At 39.8% G+C, this 18382-nt stretch overlaps 1 protein-coding gene across 1 annotated transcript in view; it reads left to right on the forward strand.

The window, feature by feature from the left end:
• Positions 1-17533, forward strand: part of LOC137655314 (dynein heavy chain-like) — a 31512-nt gene extending 13979 nt beyond the window's left edge. Inside the window, exons 2-7 of the mRNA XM_068389200.1 lie at positions 6033-6272; positions 8228-8377; positions 10329-10478; positions 11186-11375; positions 13029-13219; positions 17240-17533. Coding sequence (XP_068245301.1) covers positions 6033-6272; positions 8228-8377; positions 10329-10478; positions 11186-11375; positions 13029-13219; positions 17240-17533 — 1215 coding nt within the window. The remainder of the gene's footprint in view (positions 1-6032; positions 6273-8227; positions 8378-10328; positions 10479-11185; positions 11376-13028; positions 13220-17239) is intronic.
• The last annotated feature ends 849 nt before the right edge of the window (positions 17534-18382 follow it).

Consider the following 18382-nt stretch of genomic DNA (forward strand, 5'->3'; position numbering starts at 1 on the left):
CTTCGCTTCACTTCACACTTCACTTCACACTGTACACTTCACTCAAACTTTCACACTTCACACTTCACACTTCACTTCACTTCAGACTTCACACACTTCACTTCACACTTCACACTTCACTTTCCTCTTTACACTTCACACTTCACACTTCACTTCACACTTCACTTTTCACTTTTACCTTTCCCCTTCACTTCACACTACACACTTCACTTTCCTCTTTTCACTTCACACTTTACACTTCACACTTTGCTTCACTTCACACTTCGCTTCACACTTCACACTTCGCTTCACACTTGACTACACACTTTTCACTTCACTTCACACTTCACACTTTTCACTTTTCACTTCACACTTCACTTCACTTCACACTTCACTTCACACTGTACACTTCACTTAAACTTTCACACTTCACACTTCACACTTCACCTCACTTCAGACTTCACTTCGCTTCACACTTGACTACACACTTTTCACTTCACTTCACACTTCACACTTCACTTCACTTCAGACTTCACTTCGCTTCACACTTGACTACACACTTTTCACTTCACTTCACACTTCACACTTCACTTCAAACTTCACACTTCACACTTCGCTTCACACTTCACACTTCGCTTCATTCCACACTTCACACTTCACTTCACACTTCACACTTCACACTTTTCACTTCACTTCACACTTTTCACTTCACTTCACACTTCACACTTCACAATTTGCTTCACTTCCCACTTCGCTTCACTTCACACTTCACACTTCACTTTTCACTTTTCACTTTTTCACTTCGCTTCACACTTCACACTTCACTCCACACTTCGCTTCACATCACACTTCACTTTTCACTTTTCACTTCACACCTCACTTCACTTCACACTTCAGACTTCACCTCACACTTCACACTTCACACTTAACTTCACACTTTTCACTTCACTTCACTTCACATTTCACTTCACTTCACTTCACACTTCAGACTTCACCTCACACTTAATACTTCACACTTAACTTCACACTTTTCACTTCACTTCACTTCACACTTCACACTTTTCACTTCCCTTCACACTTGACACTTCAAACTTCGCTTCACTTCACACTTCACTTTTCACTTTTACCTTTCCCCTTCACTTCACACTACACACTTCACTTTCCTCTTTTCACTTCACACTTTACACTTCACACTTTGCTTCACTTCACACTTCGCTTCACTTCACACTTCACACTTCACTTCAAACTTCACTTCACACTTCACTTCACACTTCACACTTCGCTTCACACTTCACACTTCGCTTCACACTTGACTACACACTTTTCACTTCACTTCACACTTCACACTTCGCTTCACTTCACACTTCACTTCACACTGTACACTTCACTCAAACTTTCACACTTCACACTTCACACTTCACTTCACTTCAGACTTCACACACTTCACTTCACACTTCACACTTCACTTTCCTCTTTACACTTCACACTTCACACTTCACTTCACACTTCACTTTTCACTTTTACCTTTCCCCTTCACTTCACACTACACACTTCACTTTCCTCTTTTCACTTCACACTTTACACTTCACACTTTGCTTCACTTCACACTTCGCTTCACACTTCACACTTCGCTTCACACTTGACTACACACTTTTCACTTCACTTCACACTTCACACTTTTCACTTTTCACTTCACACTTCACTTCACTTCACACTTCACTTCACACTGTACACTTCACTTAAACTTTCACACTTCACACTTCACACTTCACCTCACTTCAGACTTCACTTCGCTTCACACTTGACTACACACTTTTCACTTCACTTCACACTTCACACTTCACTTCACTTCAGACTTCACTTCGCTTCACACTTGACTACACACTTTTCACTTCACTTCACACTTCACACTTCACTTCAAACTTCACACTTCACACTTCGCTTCACACTTCACACTTCGCTTCATTCCACACTTCACACTTCACTTCACACTTCACACTTCACACTTTTCACTTCACTTCACACTTTTCACTTCACTTCACACTTCACACTTCACAATTTGCTTCACTTCCCACTTCGCTTCACTTCACACTTCACACTTCACTTTTCACTTTTCACTTTTTCACTTCGCTTCACACTTCACACTTCACTCCACACTTCGCTTCACATCACACTTCACTTTTCACTTTTCACTTCACACCTCACTTCACTTCACACTTCAGACTTCACCTCACACTTCACACTTAACTTCACACTTTTCACTTCACTTCACTTCACATTTCACTTCACTTCACTTCACACTTCAGACTTCACCTCACACTTCATACTTCACACTTAACTTCACACTTTTCACTTCACTTCACTTCACACTTCACACTTTTCACTTCCCTTCACACTTGACACTTCAAACTTCGCTTCACTTCACACTTCACTTTTCACTTTTACCTTTCCCCTTCACTTCACACTACACACTTCACTTTCCTCTTTTCACTTCACACTTTACACTTCACACTTTGCTTCACTTCACACTTCGCTTCACTTCACACTTCACACTTCACTTCAAACTTCACTTCACTTCTCACTTCACACTTCACACTTCGCTTCACACTTCACACTTCGCTTCACACTTGACTACACACTTTTCACTTCACTTCACACTTCACACTTTTCACTTTTCACTTCACACTTCGCTTCACTTCACACTTCACTTCACACTGTACACTTCACTTAAACTTTCACACTTCACACTTCACTTCACTTCAGACTTCACTTCGCTTCACACTTGACTACACACTTTTCACTTCACTTCACACTTCACACTTCACTTCACTTCAGACTTCACTTTGCTTCGCACTTGACTACACACTTTTCACTTCACTTCACACTTCACACTTAACACTTGACTTCACACTTCACACTTCGCTTCACACTTCACACTTCGCTTCATTCCACACTTCACACTTCACTTCACACTTCACACTTCACACTTTTCACTTTTCACTTCACACTTCGCTTCACTTCACACTTCACTTCACACTGTAAACTTCACTTAAACTTTCACACTTCACACTTCACACTTCACTTCACTTCACACTTGACTACACACTTTTCACTTCACTTCACACTTCACACTTAACACTTGACTACACACTTTTCACTTCACTTCACACTTTTCACTTCACTTCACGCTTCACACTTCACAATTTGCTTCACTTCCCACTTCGCTTCACTTCACACTTCACACTTCACTTTTCACTTTTCACTTTTTCACTTCGCTTCACACTTCACACTTCACTCCACACTTCGCTTCACATCACACTTCACTTTTCACTTTTCACTTCACACCTCACTTCACTTCACACTTCAGACTTCACCTCACACTTCACACTTCACACTTAACTTCACACTTTTCACTTCACTTCACTTCACATTTCACTTCACTTCACTTCACACTTCAGACTTCACCTCACACTTCATACTTCACACTTAACTTCACACTTTTCACTTCACTTCACTTCACACTTCACACTTTTCACTTCCCTTCACACTTCACACTTCACATCACTTCACACTTCACTTCACTTCACACTTCACACTTCACTTCAAACTTCGCTTCACTTCACACTTGACACTTCAAACTTCGCTTCACTTCACACTTCACACTTCATTTTTCACTTTTCACTTTTCACTTTACACACTTCACTTTACACTTTACACACTTCACACTTTGCTTCACTTCACAGTTCACACTTCACACTTAACTTCACTTCACACTTCACTTTTCACTTTACACACTTCACACTTTGCTTCAAACTTCCCTTCACTTCACAATTTGCTTCACTTCACACTTCACACTTCACTTCACACTTCACACTTCACACTTTTTTCATTTCACACTTCACACTTCACCTCACACTTCACACGTTTTCACTTCACTTCACTTCACACTTCACACTTCACACTCCACTTTTCACTTTTCACTTTTCACTTTACACTTCACACTTCACTTTCCACTTTTCACTTCACACTTCACACTTCAATTCACACTTCACACTCCACTTTTCACTTCTCACTTTTCACTCTTCACTTCACACTTCACTTCACACTTCACACTTTTCACTTCACACTTCGCTTTTCACTTCATTTTTCACTTCACACTTCACTTCACTTCACAATTCACACTTTACACTTCACTTCACACTTTTCACTTCACTTCACTTTTCACTTCACTTCACACTTCGCTTCACTTCACAATTCACACTTCGCTTCACAATTCACACTTCGCTTCAAACTTTGCTACACTTCACAATTCACACTTTACACTTCACTTCACTTCACTTCACTTCACACTTCACACACTTCACACTTCACTTCACACTGCATACTCCACTTCACACTTCACTTTTCACTTCACACTTCACTTCACATTTCACTTCACTATTCATACTTCACTTCACACTTCACTTCTCACTTCACACTTCACTTCAAACTTCACACACTTCACTTCACACTTCACACTTCACTTTCCTCTTTACACTTCACAATTCACTTTCCTCTTTACACTTCACACTTCACACTTCACTTCACACTTCACTTTTCACTTTTACCTTTGCCCTTCACTTCACACTTCACACTTCACTTTCCTCTTTTCACTTCACACTTTACACTTCACACTTTGCTTCACTTCACACTTAACTTCACTTCTCACTTCACACTTCACACTTCGCTTTCTCACTTCACACTCTGCTTCATTCCACACTTCACACTTCACTTCACACTTCACACTTCACACTTTTCACTTTTCACTTCACAATTCGCTTCACTTCACACTTCACTTCACACTGTACACCTCACTTAAACTTTCACACTTCACACTTCACTCCACTTCACAATTAACTTCACTTCACACTTGACTACACACTTTTCACTTCACTTCACACTTCACACTTAACACTTGACTACACACTTTTCACTTCACTTCACACTTCACACTTCACAATTTGCTTCACTTCCCACTTCGCTTCACTTCAAACTTCACACTTCACTTTTCACTTTTCACTTCGCTTCACACTTCACACTTCACTCCACACTTCGCTTCACATCACACTTCATTTTTCACTTTTCACTTCAAACCTCACTTCACTTCACACTTCACTTCACACTTCACACTTCACTTCAGACTTTGCTTCACTTCACACTTCACATTTTTAACTTTTCACTTTTCACTTCACACTTCGCTTCACTCCACATTTCACACTTCACACTTCGCTTCCCTTCACACTTTCCTTCACTTCAAACTTCACACTTCACACTTCACACTTTTCACTTCACTTCACACTTCACACTTTGATTCACTTCAAACTTCACACTTCGCTTCACAATTCACTTCACTTCACACTTCACTTCACACTTCACACACTTCACACTTCACTTTTCACTTCACACTTCACACTTCACTTTCCTCTTCACACTTCACACTTCACACTTCACTTTTCACTTTTACCTTTCCCATTCACACTTAACACTTCACATCAAACTTCACTTCACACTTCACACTTCACACTTCACACTTCACACTTCACACTTCACACTTCACACTTCACACTTCACTTCACACTTCGCTTCACTTCACACTTTCCTTCACTTCAAACTTCACACTTCACACTTTTCACTTCACTTCACACTTCACACTTTGATTCACTTCACACTTCACACTTCGCTTCACAATTCACTTCACTTCACACTTCACTTCACACTTCACACACTTCACACTTCACTTTTCACTTCACACTTCACTTCACACTTCACACTTCACTTTCCTCTTTACACTTCACACTTCACACTTCACTTTTCACTTTTACCTTTCCCCTTCACACTTAACACTTCACATCAAACTTCACTTCACACTTCACACTTCACACTTCACTTCACATTTCGCTTCACTTCACACTTCACTTCACTTTTCACTTCATACTTCACTTCACACTTCACTTCACTTTTCACTTCATACATCACTTCACACTTCACTTTCCTCTTTACACTTCACACTTCAGAGTTCACTTCACACTTACCTTTTCACTTTTAACTTTTCACTTCACACTTCACACTTCACTTCAAACTTCACTTCACACTTCACACTTCACTTCATGCTTTGCTTCACTTCCACTTCACGTTTCACACTTCACACTTCATCTCACACTTCACACTTCACACTTCACGCTTCACTTATCACTTCACACTTCACACTTCGCTTCAAACTTCACTTCACAGTTCACTTCAAATTTCACTTCACAGTTCCCTTCACACTTCGTTTCACTTCACAATTCACACTTCACTTCACACTTTTCACTTCACTTCTCTTTTCACTTCACTTCATTTCACACTTCACACTTCACACTTCACTTCAAACTTCACTTCACAGTTGTCTTCACACTTCGCTTCACTTTACAATTCACACTTCACACTCCACTTCACACTTCACTTCACTTCTCACTTCACACTTTTCACTTCACTTCACTTTTCACTTCACTTCACACTTCACACTTCACACTTCAATTCAAACTTCACTTCACAGTTCGCTTCACACTTCGCTTCACTTCACTTCACACTTCACACTTTTCACTCCACTTTACACTTCACACTTCACACTTCAATTTCCACTTTCCACTTTCCACTTCACACTTCACACTTCAATTCACACTTCAAACTCCACTTTTCACTTCTCACTTTTCACTCTTCACCTCACACTTCACTTCACACTTCACACTTTTCACTTCACACTTCACCTCACACTTTTCACTTCACTTCACTTTTCACTTCACTTCACACTTCGCTTCACTTCACAATTCACACTTCGCTTCACACTTCGCTTCACTTTACAATTCACACTTCACACTTCACTTCACTCCACACTTCACTTCACTTCACACTGCACACACTTCACACTTCACTTCACACTTCATAATCCACTTCACACTTCACTTTTCACTTCACACTTCACTTCACACTTCACTTTCCTCTTTACACTTCACACTTTACACTTCACACCAAACTTCACTTCACACTTCAAACTTCACACTTCACTTCACGCTTCGCTTCACTTCACACTTCACTTCACACTTCACTTCACACTTCACACTTCACTTTCCTCTTAACACTTCACACTTTACACTTCACTTCACACTTCAATTTTCACTTTTAACTTTTCACTTCACACTTCACACTTCACTTCAAACTTCACTTCACACTTCACACTTCACTTCATGCTTCGCTTCACTTCACACTTCACGCTTCACACTTCACACTTCATCTCCCACTTCACACTTCACACTTCACACTTCACACTTCACACTTCACACTCTACTTCACACTTCGCTTCACTTCACACTTCACACTTCACACTTCACGCTTCACTTATCACTTCACACTTCACACTTCGCTTCAAACTTCACTTCACAGTTCGCTTCACACTTCACTTCACTTCAAAATTCACACTTCACACTTCACTTCAAACTTCACTTCAGAGTTCACTTCACACTTCGCTCCACTTCAAAGTTTGCTTCACACTTCACTTCAATCCACACTTCACTTCACTTCACACTGCACACACTTCACACTTCACTTCACACTTCATAATCCACTTCACACTTCACTTTTCACTTCACACTTCACTTCACACTTCACTTTCCTCTTTACACTTCACACTTCACACTTCACTTCACACTTCACTTCTCACTTTTACCTTTCCCCTTCACACTTCACACTTCACACCAAACTTCACTTCACACTTCAAACTTCACACTTCACTTCACGCTTCGCTTCACTTCACACTTCACTTCACTTTTCACTTCACACTTCACACTTCACTTTCCTCTTAACACTTCACACTTTACACTTCACTTCACACTTCAATTTTCACTTTTAACTTTTCACTTCACACTTCACACTTCACTTCAAACTTCACTTCACACTTCACACTTCACTTCATGCTTCACTTCACTTCACACTTCACGCTTCACACTTCACACTTCATATCCCACTTCACATTTCACACTTCACACTTCATATCCCACTTCACATTTCACACTTCACACTTCACACTTCGCTTCACTTCACACTTCACACTTCACGCTTCACTTATCACTTCACACTTCACACTTTGCTTCAAACTTCACTTCACAGTTCGCTTCACACTTCGCTTCACTTCACAATTCACACTTCACACTTCACTTCAAACTTCACTTCACAGTTCACTTCACACTTCGCTCCACTTCAAAGTTCGCTTCACACTTCGCTTTACTTCACAATTCACACTTCACACTTCACTTCACACTTTTCACTTCACTTCACTTTTCACTTCACTTCACACTTCACACTTCACTTCAAACTTCACTTCACAGTTCTCTTCACACTTTGCTTTACTTCACTTCACACTTCACACTTTTCACTCCACTTCACACTTCACTTCACACTTCGCTTTTCACTTCATTTTTCACTTCACACTTCACTTCACAATTCACACTTCACACTTCACTTCACACTTTTCACTTCACTTCACTTTTCACTTCACACTTCACTTCACACTTCGCTTTTCACTTCATTTTTCCCTTCACACTTCACTTCACTTCACAATTCACACTTCACACTTCACTTCACACTTCAATTTTCACTTTTAACTTTTCACTTCACACTTCACACTTCACTTCAAACTTCACTTCACACTTCACACTTCACTTCATGCTTCGCTTCACTTCACACTTCACGCTTCACACTTCACACTTCATCTCCCACTTCACACTTCACACTTCACACTTCGCTTCACTTCACACTTCACACTTCACGTTTCACTTATCACTTCACACTTCACACTTCGCTTCAAACTTCACTTCACAGTTCGCTTCACACTTCGCTTCACTTCACAATTCACACTTCACACTTCACACTTTACTTCACACTTTGCTTCACTTAACCTTTCACACTTCACGCTTCACTTATCACTTCACACTTCACACTTCGCTTCAAACTTCACTTCACAGTTCGCTTCAAATTTCACTTCACAGTTCCCTTCACACTTCGTTTCACTTCACAATTCACACTTCACACTTCACTTCACACTTTTCACTTCACTTCACTTTTCACTTCACTTCATTTCACACTTCACACTTCACACTTCACTTCAAACTTCACTTCACAGTTCGCTTCACACTTCGCTTCACTTCACAATTCACACTTCACACTCCACTTCACACTTCACTTCACTTCTCACTTCACACTTTTCACTTCACTTCACTTTTCACTTCACTTCACACTTCACACTTCACACTTCAATTCAAACTTCACTTCACAGTTTGCTTCACACTTCGCTTCACTTCACTTCACACTTCACACTTTTCACTCCACTTTACACTTCACACTTCACACTTCAATTTCCACTTTCCACTTTTCACTTCACACTTCACACTTCAATTCACACTTCATACTCCACTTTTCACTTCTTACTTTTCACTCTTCACCTCACACTTCACTTCACACTTCACACTTTTCACTTCACACTTCACTTCACACTTTTCACTTCACTTCACTTTTCACTTCACTTCACACTTTGTTTCACTTCACAATTCACACTTCGCTTCACACTTCGCTTCACTTTACAATTCACACTTCACACTTCACTTCAATCCACACTTTACTTCACTTCACACTGCACACACTTCACACTTCACTTCACACTTCATAATCCACTTCACACTTCACTTTTCACTTCACACTTCACTTCACACTTCACTTTCCTCTTTACACTTCACACTTCACACTTCACTTCACACTTCACTTCTCACTTTTACCTTTCCCCTTCACACTTCACACTTCACACCAAACTTCACTTCACACTTCAAACTTCACACTTCACTTCACGCTTCGCTTCACTTCACACTTCACTTCACTTTTCACTTCACACTTCACACTTCACTTTCCTCTTAACACTTCACACTTTACACTTCACTTCACACTTCAATTTTCACTTTTAACTTTTCACTTCACACTTCACACTTCACTTCAAACTTCACTTCACACTTCACACTTCACTTCATGCTTCACTTCACTCCACACTTCACGCTTCACACTTCACACTTCATATCCCACTTCACATTTCACACTTCACACTTCATATCCCACTTCACATTTCACACTTCACACTTCACACTTCGCTTCACTTCACACTTCACACTTCACGCTTCACTTATCACTTCACACTTCACACTTCGCTTCAAACTTCACTTCACAGTTCGCTTCACACTTCGCTTCACTTCACAATTCACACTTCACACTTCACTTCAAACTTCACTTCACAGTTCACTTCACACTTCGCTCCACTTCAAAGTTCGCTTCACACTTCGCTTTACTTCACAATTCACACTTCACACTTCACTTCACACTTTTCACTTCACTTCACTTTTCACTTCACTTCACACTTCACACTTCACTTCAAACTTCACTTCACAGTTCTCTTCACACTTTGCTTTACTTCACTTCACACTTCACACTTTTCACTCCACTTCACACTTCACTTCACACTTCGCTTTTCACTTCATTTTTCACTTCACACTTCACTTCACAATTCACACTTCACACTTCACTTCACACTTTTCACTTCACTTCACTTTTCACTTCACACTTCACTTCACACTTCGCTTTTCACTTCATTTTTCACTTCACACTTCACTTCACTTCACAATTCACACTTCACACTTCACTTCACGCTTTGCTTCACTTCACACTTCACTTCACTTTTCACTTCACACTTCACTTCACACTTCACACTCCACTTTCCTCTTAACACTTCACACTTTACACTTCACTTCACACTTCAATTTTCACTTTTAACTTTTCACTTCACACTTCACACTTTACTTCAAACTTCACTTCACACTTCACACTTCACTTCATGCTTCGCTTCACTTCACACTTCACGCTTCACACTTCACACTTCATCTCCCACTTCACACTTCACACTTCACACTCTACTTCACACTTCGCTTCACTTCACACTTCACACTTCACGCTTCACTTATCACTTCACACTTCACACTTCGCTTCAAACTTCACTTCACAGTTCGCTTCACACTTCGCTCCACTTCACAATTCACACTTCACACTTCACTTCAAACTTCACTTCACAGTTCACTTCACACTTCGCTTCACTTCGAAGTTCGCTTCACACTTCGCTTCACTTCACAATTCACACTTCACACTTCACTTCACACTTCTCTTCACAATTTTCACTCCACTTCACTTTTCACTTCACTTCACACTTCACACTTCACTTCAAACTTCACTTCACAGTTCTCTTCACACTTTGCTTTACTTCACTTCACACTTCACACTTTTCACTCCACTTCGCACTTCACTTCACACTTCGCTTTTCACTTCATTTTTCACTTCACACTTCACTTCACAATTCACACTTCACACTTCACTTCACACTTTTCACTTCACTTCACTTTTCACTTCACACTTCACTTCACACTTCGCTTTTCACTTCATTTTTCACTTCACACTTCACTTCACTTCACAATTCACACTTCACACTTCACTTCACACTTTCCACTTCACTTCACTTTTCACTTCACTTCACACTTCGCTTCATTCACAATTCACACTTTGCTTCACACTTCGCTACACTTCACAATTCACACTTCACACTTCACTTCACTTCACACTTCACACACTTCACACTTCAGTTCACACTACATACTCCATTTCACACTTCACTTTTCACTTCACACTTCACTTCACATTTCACCCCACTATTCACACTTCGCTTCACACTTCACTTTTCACTTCATACTACACTTTACACTTCACACACTTCACTTCACACTTCACACTTCACACTTCACTTTCCTCTTTACACTTCACACTTCACACTTCACTTCACTTTTCACTTTTACCTTTCCCCTTCACTTCACACTACACACTTCACTTTCCTCTTTTCACTTCACACTTTACACTTCACACTTCGCTTCACTTCACACTTCGCTTCACTTCACACTTTACACACTTCACACTTCGCTTCACTTCACACTTTTAACTTTTCAATTTTCACTTTTCACTTATCACTTTTCACTTCAAACTTCGCTTCACTTCATACTCCACACTTCACACTTCGCTTCACTTCACACTTCACATTTCACACTTCGCTTCACCTCACACTCCACACTTCACACTTAACACTTTGCTTCACTTCACACTTCACACTTTACTTCACTTCACACTTCACACTTTTCACTTATCTTCACTTCACACTTCTCACTTTGCTTCACTTTACACTTCACTTCACGCTTCACACTTCACATTTCATTTTACACACTTCACACTTCACTTCACAATTCACTTTTCAATTTTCACTTTACACTTTACACACTTCACACTTCACTTTTCACTTTTCACTTTTCACTTTTCATTTTGCTTCACTTCATACTCCGCTCTTCACACTTCGCTTCACTTCACACTTCACACTTCGCTCCACTTCACACTCCACACTTCACACTTCACACTTTGCTTCACTTCACACTTCGGACTTTGCTTCACACTTCACACTTTTCACTTTGCTTCACACTTCACACTTTGCTTCACACTTCACTTCACTTCACACTTCGCTTCACTTCATACTTCACTTCACACTTTGCTTCACTTCACTCTTCACTTCACTTCACTTCACACTTCACTTCACTCTTCGCTTCACTTCACACTTAACTTCACACTTTTCACTTCACATCACACTTCACACTTCACTTCACTTCACACTTCACTTCACTTCACTTTACACTTCACTTTTCACTTTTCACACTTCACTTTTCCCACTTTACTTCACTCTTCACACTTCACTTCACACTTCACACTTTACTTTTCACTTCACACTTCACACTTCATTTCACACTTCGCTTCACTTCACACTTCGCTTCACTTCACACTTCACACTTCACGCTTCAATTTTCACTCCACATTTCACACTTCACACTTCACACTTCGCTTCAAACTTCACTTCACAGTTCGCTTCACACTTCGCTTCACTTCACAATTCACATTCACACTTCAGTTCACACTTCGCTTCACTTCACAATTCATATTCACACTTCACTTCACACTTCACTTCACACTTTTCACTTCACTACACTTTTCACTTAACTTCATTTCAAACTTCACACTTCACTTCAAACTTCACTTCACAGTTTGCTTCACAGTTTGCTTCACTTCACAATTCACACTTCACACTTCACTTTACACTTCACTTCACTTCTCACTTCACACTTCACACTTCAAACTTCGCTTCACTTCACACTTAAAACTTTGCTTCACTTCACAGTTCATACTTCACTTCACACTTCACACTACACTACACACTTCGCTTCACTTCACACTTAACACTTCACACTTCACTTCACACTTGACTTTTCACTTCACTATTCACACTTCACTTCACACTTCACTTTTCACGTCGAACTTCACTTCAATTTTCACTTCACACTTCACTTCACACTTCACAAACTTCAATTACCACTTCAAACTTCACTTTCCTCTTTACACTTCACACTTCACACTTCACTTCACACTTCACTTTTCACTTTTAACTTCACACTTCACTTCACACTTCACACTTCACTTCACAATTCACACTTCACACTTCACTTTTCACTTCACACTTCACTTCACACTTTGCTTCACTTCACACTTCAAAATTCATGCTTCACTTCACACTTCACACTTCACTTTTCACTTCACACTTCACTTCACACTTCGCTTCACTTCACACTTCACACTTCACTTTTCACTTCACAATTCACACTTTGCACTTCACTTCACACTTCACTTCACACTTCACTTTACACTTCACTTCACTTCACTTTTCACTTCACTTCACTTCACACTTCACTTCACATTTCACTTTTCATTTTTCACTTCACACTTCACTTCACACTTTGCTTCACTTCACACTTCACACTTCATGCTTCACTTCACACTTCACACTTCACTTTTCACTTCACACTTCACTTCACACTTCGCTTCACTTCACACTTCACACTTCATGCTTCACTTTTCACTTCACAATTCACACTTCGCACTTCACTTCACACTTCACTTTACACTTCACTTCACTTCACTTCTCACTTAACTTCACTTCACACTTCACTTCACATTTCACTTTTCATTTTTCACTTCACACTTCACTTCACACTTCACCTCACTTCACACTTCACTTCATGCTTCGCTTCACTTCACACTTCACGCTTCACACTTCACACTTCACACTTCACTTCACAATTCACACTTCACACTTCACTTCACACTTTTCACTTCACTTCACTTTTCACTTCACACTTCACTTCACACTTCACTTTTCACTTCATTTTTCACTTCACACTTCACTTCACTTCACAATTCACACTTCACACTTCACTTCACGCTTCGCTTCACTTCACACTTCACTTCACACTTCACTTCACACTTCACACACCACTTTCCTCTTAACACTTCAAACTTTACACTTCACTTCACACTTCAATTTTCACTTTTAACTTTTCACTTCACCCTTCACACTTCACTTCAAACTTCACTTCACACTTCACACTTCACTTCATGCTTCGCTTCACTTCACACTTCACGCTTCACACTTCACACTTCATCTCCCACTTCACACTTCACACTTCATCTCCAACTTCACACTTCACACTTCACACTCTACTTCACACTTCGCTTCACTTCACACTTCACACTTCACACTTCACGCTTCACTTATCACTTCACACTTCACACTTCGCTTCACTTCACAATTCACACTTCACACTTCACTTCAAACTTCACTTCACAGTTCACTTCACACTTCGCTTCACTTCAAAGTTTGCTTCACACTTCGCTTCACTTCACAATTCACACTTCACACTTCACTTCACACTTTTCACTTCACTTCACTTTTCACTTCACTTCACACTTCACACTTCACTCCAAACTTCACTTCACAGTTCTCTTCACACTTTGCTTTACTTCACTTCACACTTCACACTTTTCATTCCACTTCACACTTCACTTCACACTTCGCTTTTCATTTCATTTTTCACTTCACACTTCACTTCACAATTCACACTTCACACTTCACTTCACACTTTTCACTTCACTTCACTTTTCACTTCACACTTCACTTCACACTTCGCTTTTCACTTCATTTTTCACTTCACACTTCACTTCACTTCACAATTCACACTTCACACTTCACTTCACACTTTCCACTTCACTTCACTTTTCACTTCACTTCACACTTTCCACTTCACTTCACTTTTCACTTCACTTCACACTTTGCTTCATTCACAATTCACACTTTGCTTCACACTTCGCTACACTTCACAATTCACACTTCACACTTCACTTCACTTCACACTTCACACACTTCACACTTCAGTTCACACTACATACTCCATTTCACACTTCACTTTTCACTTCACACTTCACTTCACATTTCACCCCACTATTCACACTTCGCTTCACACTTCACTTTTCACTTCATACTACACTTTACACTTCACACACTTCACTTCACACTTCACACTTCACTTTCCTCTTTACACTTTACACTTCACACTTCACACTTCACTTCACTTTTCACTTTTACCTTTCCCCTTCACTTCACACTACACACTTCACTTTCCTCTTTTCACTTCACACTTTACACTTCACACTTCGCTTCACTTCACACTTCGCTTCACTTCACACTTCGCTTCACTTCACACTTTACACACTTCACACTTCGCTTCACTTCACACTTTTAACTTTTCAATTTTCACTTTTCACTTATCACTTTTCACTTCAAACTTCGCTTCACTTCATACTCCACACTTCACACTTCGCTTCACTTCACACTTCATATTTCACACTTCGCTTCACCTCACACTCCACACTTCACACTTAACACTTTGCTTCACTTCACACTTCACACTTTACTTCACTTCACACTTCAAACTTTTCACTTATCTTCACTTCACACTTCTCACTTCGCTTCACTTTACACTTCACCTCACGCTTCACACTTCACTTTTCACTTTACACACTTCACACTTCACTTCACAATTCACTTTTCAATTTTCACTTTACACTTTACACACTTCACACTTCACTTTTCACTTTTCACTTTTACCTTTCCCCTTCACTTCACACTACACACTTCACTTTCCTCTTTTCACTTCACACTTTACACTTCACACTTCGCTTCACTTCACACTTCGCTTCACTTCACACTTTACACACTTCACACTTCGCTTCACTTCACACTTTTAACTTTTCAATTTTCACTTTTCACTTATCACTTTTCACTTCAAACTTCGCTTCACTTCATACTCCACACTTCACACTTCGCTTCACTTCACACTTCATATTTCACACTTCGCTTCACCTCACACTCCACACTTCACACTTAACACTTTGCTTCACTTCACACTTCACACTTTACTTCACTTCACACTTCAAACTTTTCACTTATCTTCACTTCACACTTCTCACTTCGCTTCACTTTATACTTCACCTCACGCTTCACACTTCACTTTTCACTTTACACACTTCACACTTCACTTCACAATTCACTTTTCAATTTTCACTTTACACTTTACACACTTCACACTTCACTTTTCACTTTTCACTTTTCACTTTTCATTTTGCTTCACTTCATACTCCGCTCTTCACACTTCGCTTCACTTCACACTTTGCTCCACTTCACACTCCACACTTCACACTTCACACTTTGCTTCACTTCACACTTCACACTTTGCTTCACACTTCACACTTTTCACTTTGCTTCACACTTCACACTTTGCTTCACACTTCACTTCACTTCACACTTCGCTTCACTTCATAATTCACTTCACACTTTGCTTCACTTCACACTTCACTTCACTTCACTTCACACTTCACTTCACTCTTTGCTTCACTTCACACTTAACTTCACACTTTTCACTTCACATCACACTTCACACTTCACTTCACTTCACTTTACACTTCACTTTTCACTTTTCACACTTCACTTTTCCCACTTTACTTCACTCTTCACACTTCATTTCACACTTCACACTTTACTTTTCACTTCACACTTCACACTTCATTTCACACTTCGCTTCACTTCACACTTCGCTTCACTTCACACTTCACACTTCACGCTTCAATTTTCACTCCACATTTCACACTTCACACTTCACACTTCGCTTCAAACTTCACTTCACAGTTCGCTTCACACTTCGCTTCACTTCACAATTCACATTCACACTTCAGTTCACACTTCGCTTCACTTCACAATTCATATTCACACTTCACTTCACACTTCACTTCACACTTTTCACTTCACTACACTTTTCACTTTACTTCAGTTCACACTTCACACTTCACTTCAAACTTCACTTCACAGTTTGCTTCACAGTTTGCTTCACTTCACAATTCACACTTCACACTTCACTTCACACTTCACTTCACTTCTCACTTCACACATCACACTTCAAACTTCGCTTCACTTCACACTTAAAACTTTGCTTCACTTCACAGTTCATACTTCACTTCACACTTCACACTACACTTCACACTTCGCTTCACTTCACACTTCACACTTCACACTTCACTTCACACTTGACTTTTCACTTCACTATTCATACTTCACTTCACACTTCACTTTTCACGTCGAACTTCACTTCAATTTTCACTTCACACTTCACTTCACACTTCACAAACTTCAATTACCACTTCACACTTCACTTTCCTCTTTATACTTCACACTTCACACTTCACTTCACACTTCACTTTTCACTTTTAACTTCACACTTCACTTCACACTTCACACTTCACACTTCACTTCACAATTCACACTTCACACTTCACTTTTCACTTCACACTTCACTTCACACTTTGCTTCACTTCACACTTCACACTTCATGCTTCACTTCACACTTCACACTTCACTTTTCACTTCACACTTCACTTTTCACTTCACACTTCACTTCACACTTCGCTTCATTTCACACTTCACACTTCACTTTTCACTTCGCAATTAACACTTCGCACTTCACTTCACACTTCACTTCACACTTCACTTTACACTTCACTTCACTTTTCACTTCACTTCACTTCACACTTCACTTCACATTTCACTTTTCATTTTTCACTCCACACTTCACTTCACACTTTGCTTCACTTCACACTTCACACTTCATGCTTCACTTCACACTTCACACTTCACTTTTCACTTCACACTTCACTTCACACTTCGCTTCACTTCACACTTCACACTTTATGCTTCACTTTTCACTTCACAATTCACACTTCGCACTTCACTTCACACTTCACTTTACACTTTACTTCACTTCACTTTTCACTTAAC

Source organism: Palaemon carinicauda, chromosome 16 (assembly GCF_036898095.1).
Source record: "Palaemon carinicauda isolate YSFRI2023 chromosome 16, ASM3689809v2, whole genome shotgun sequence".
NCBI classification, from domain to species: Eukaryota; Metazoa; Arthropoda; class Malacostraca; order Decapoda; family Palaemonidae; genus Palaemon; species Palaemon carinicauda.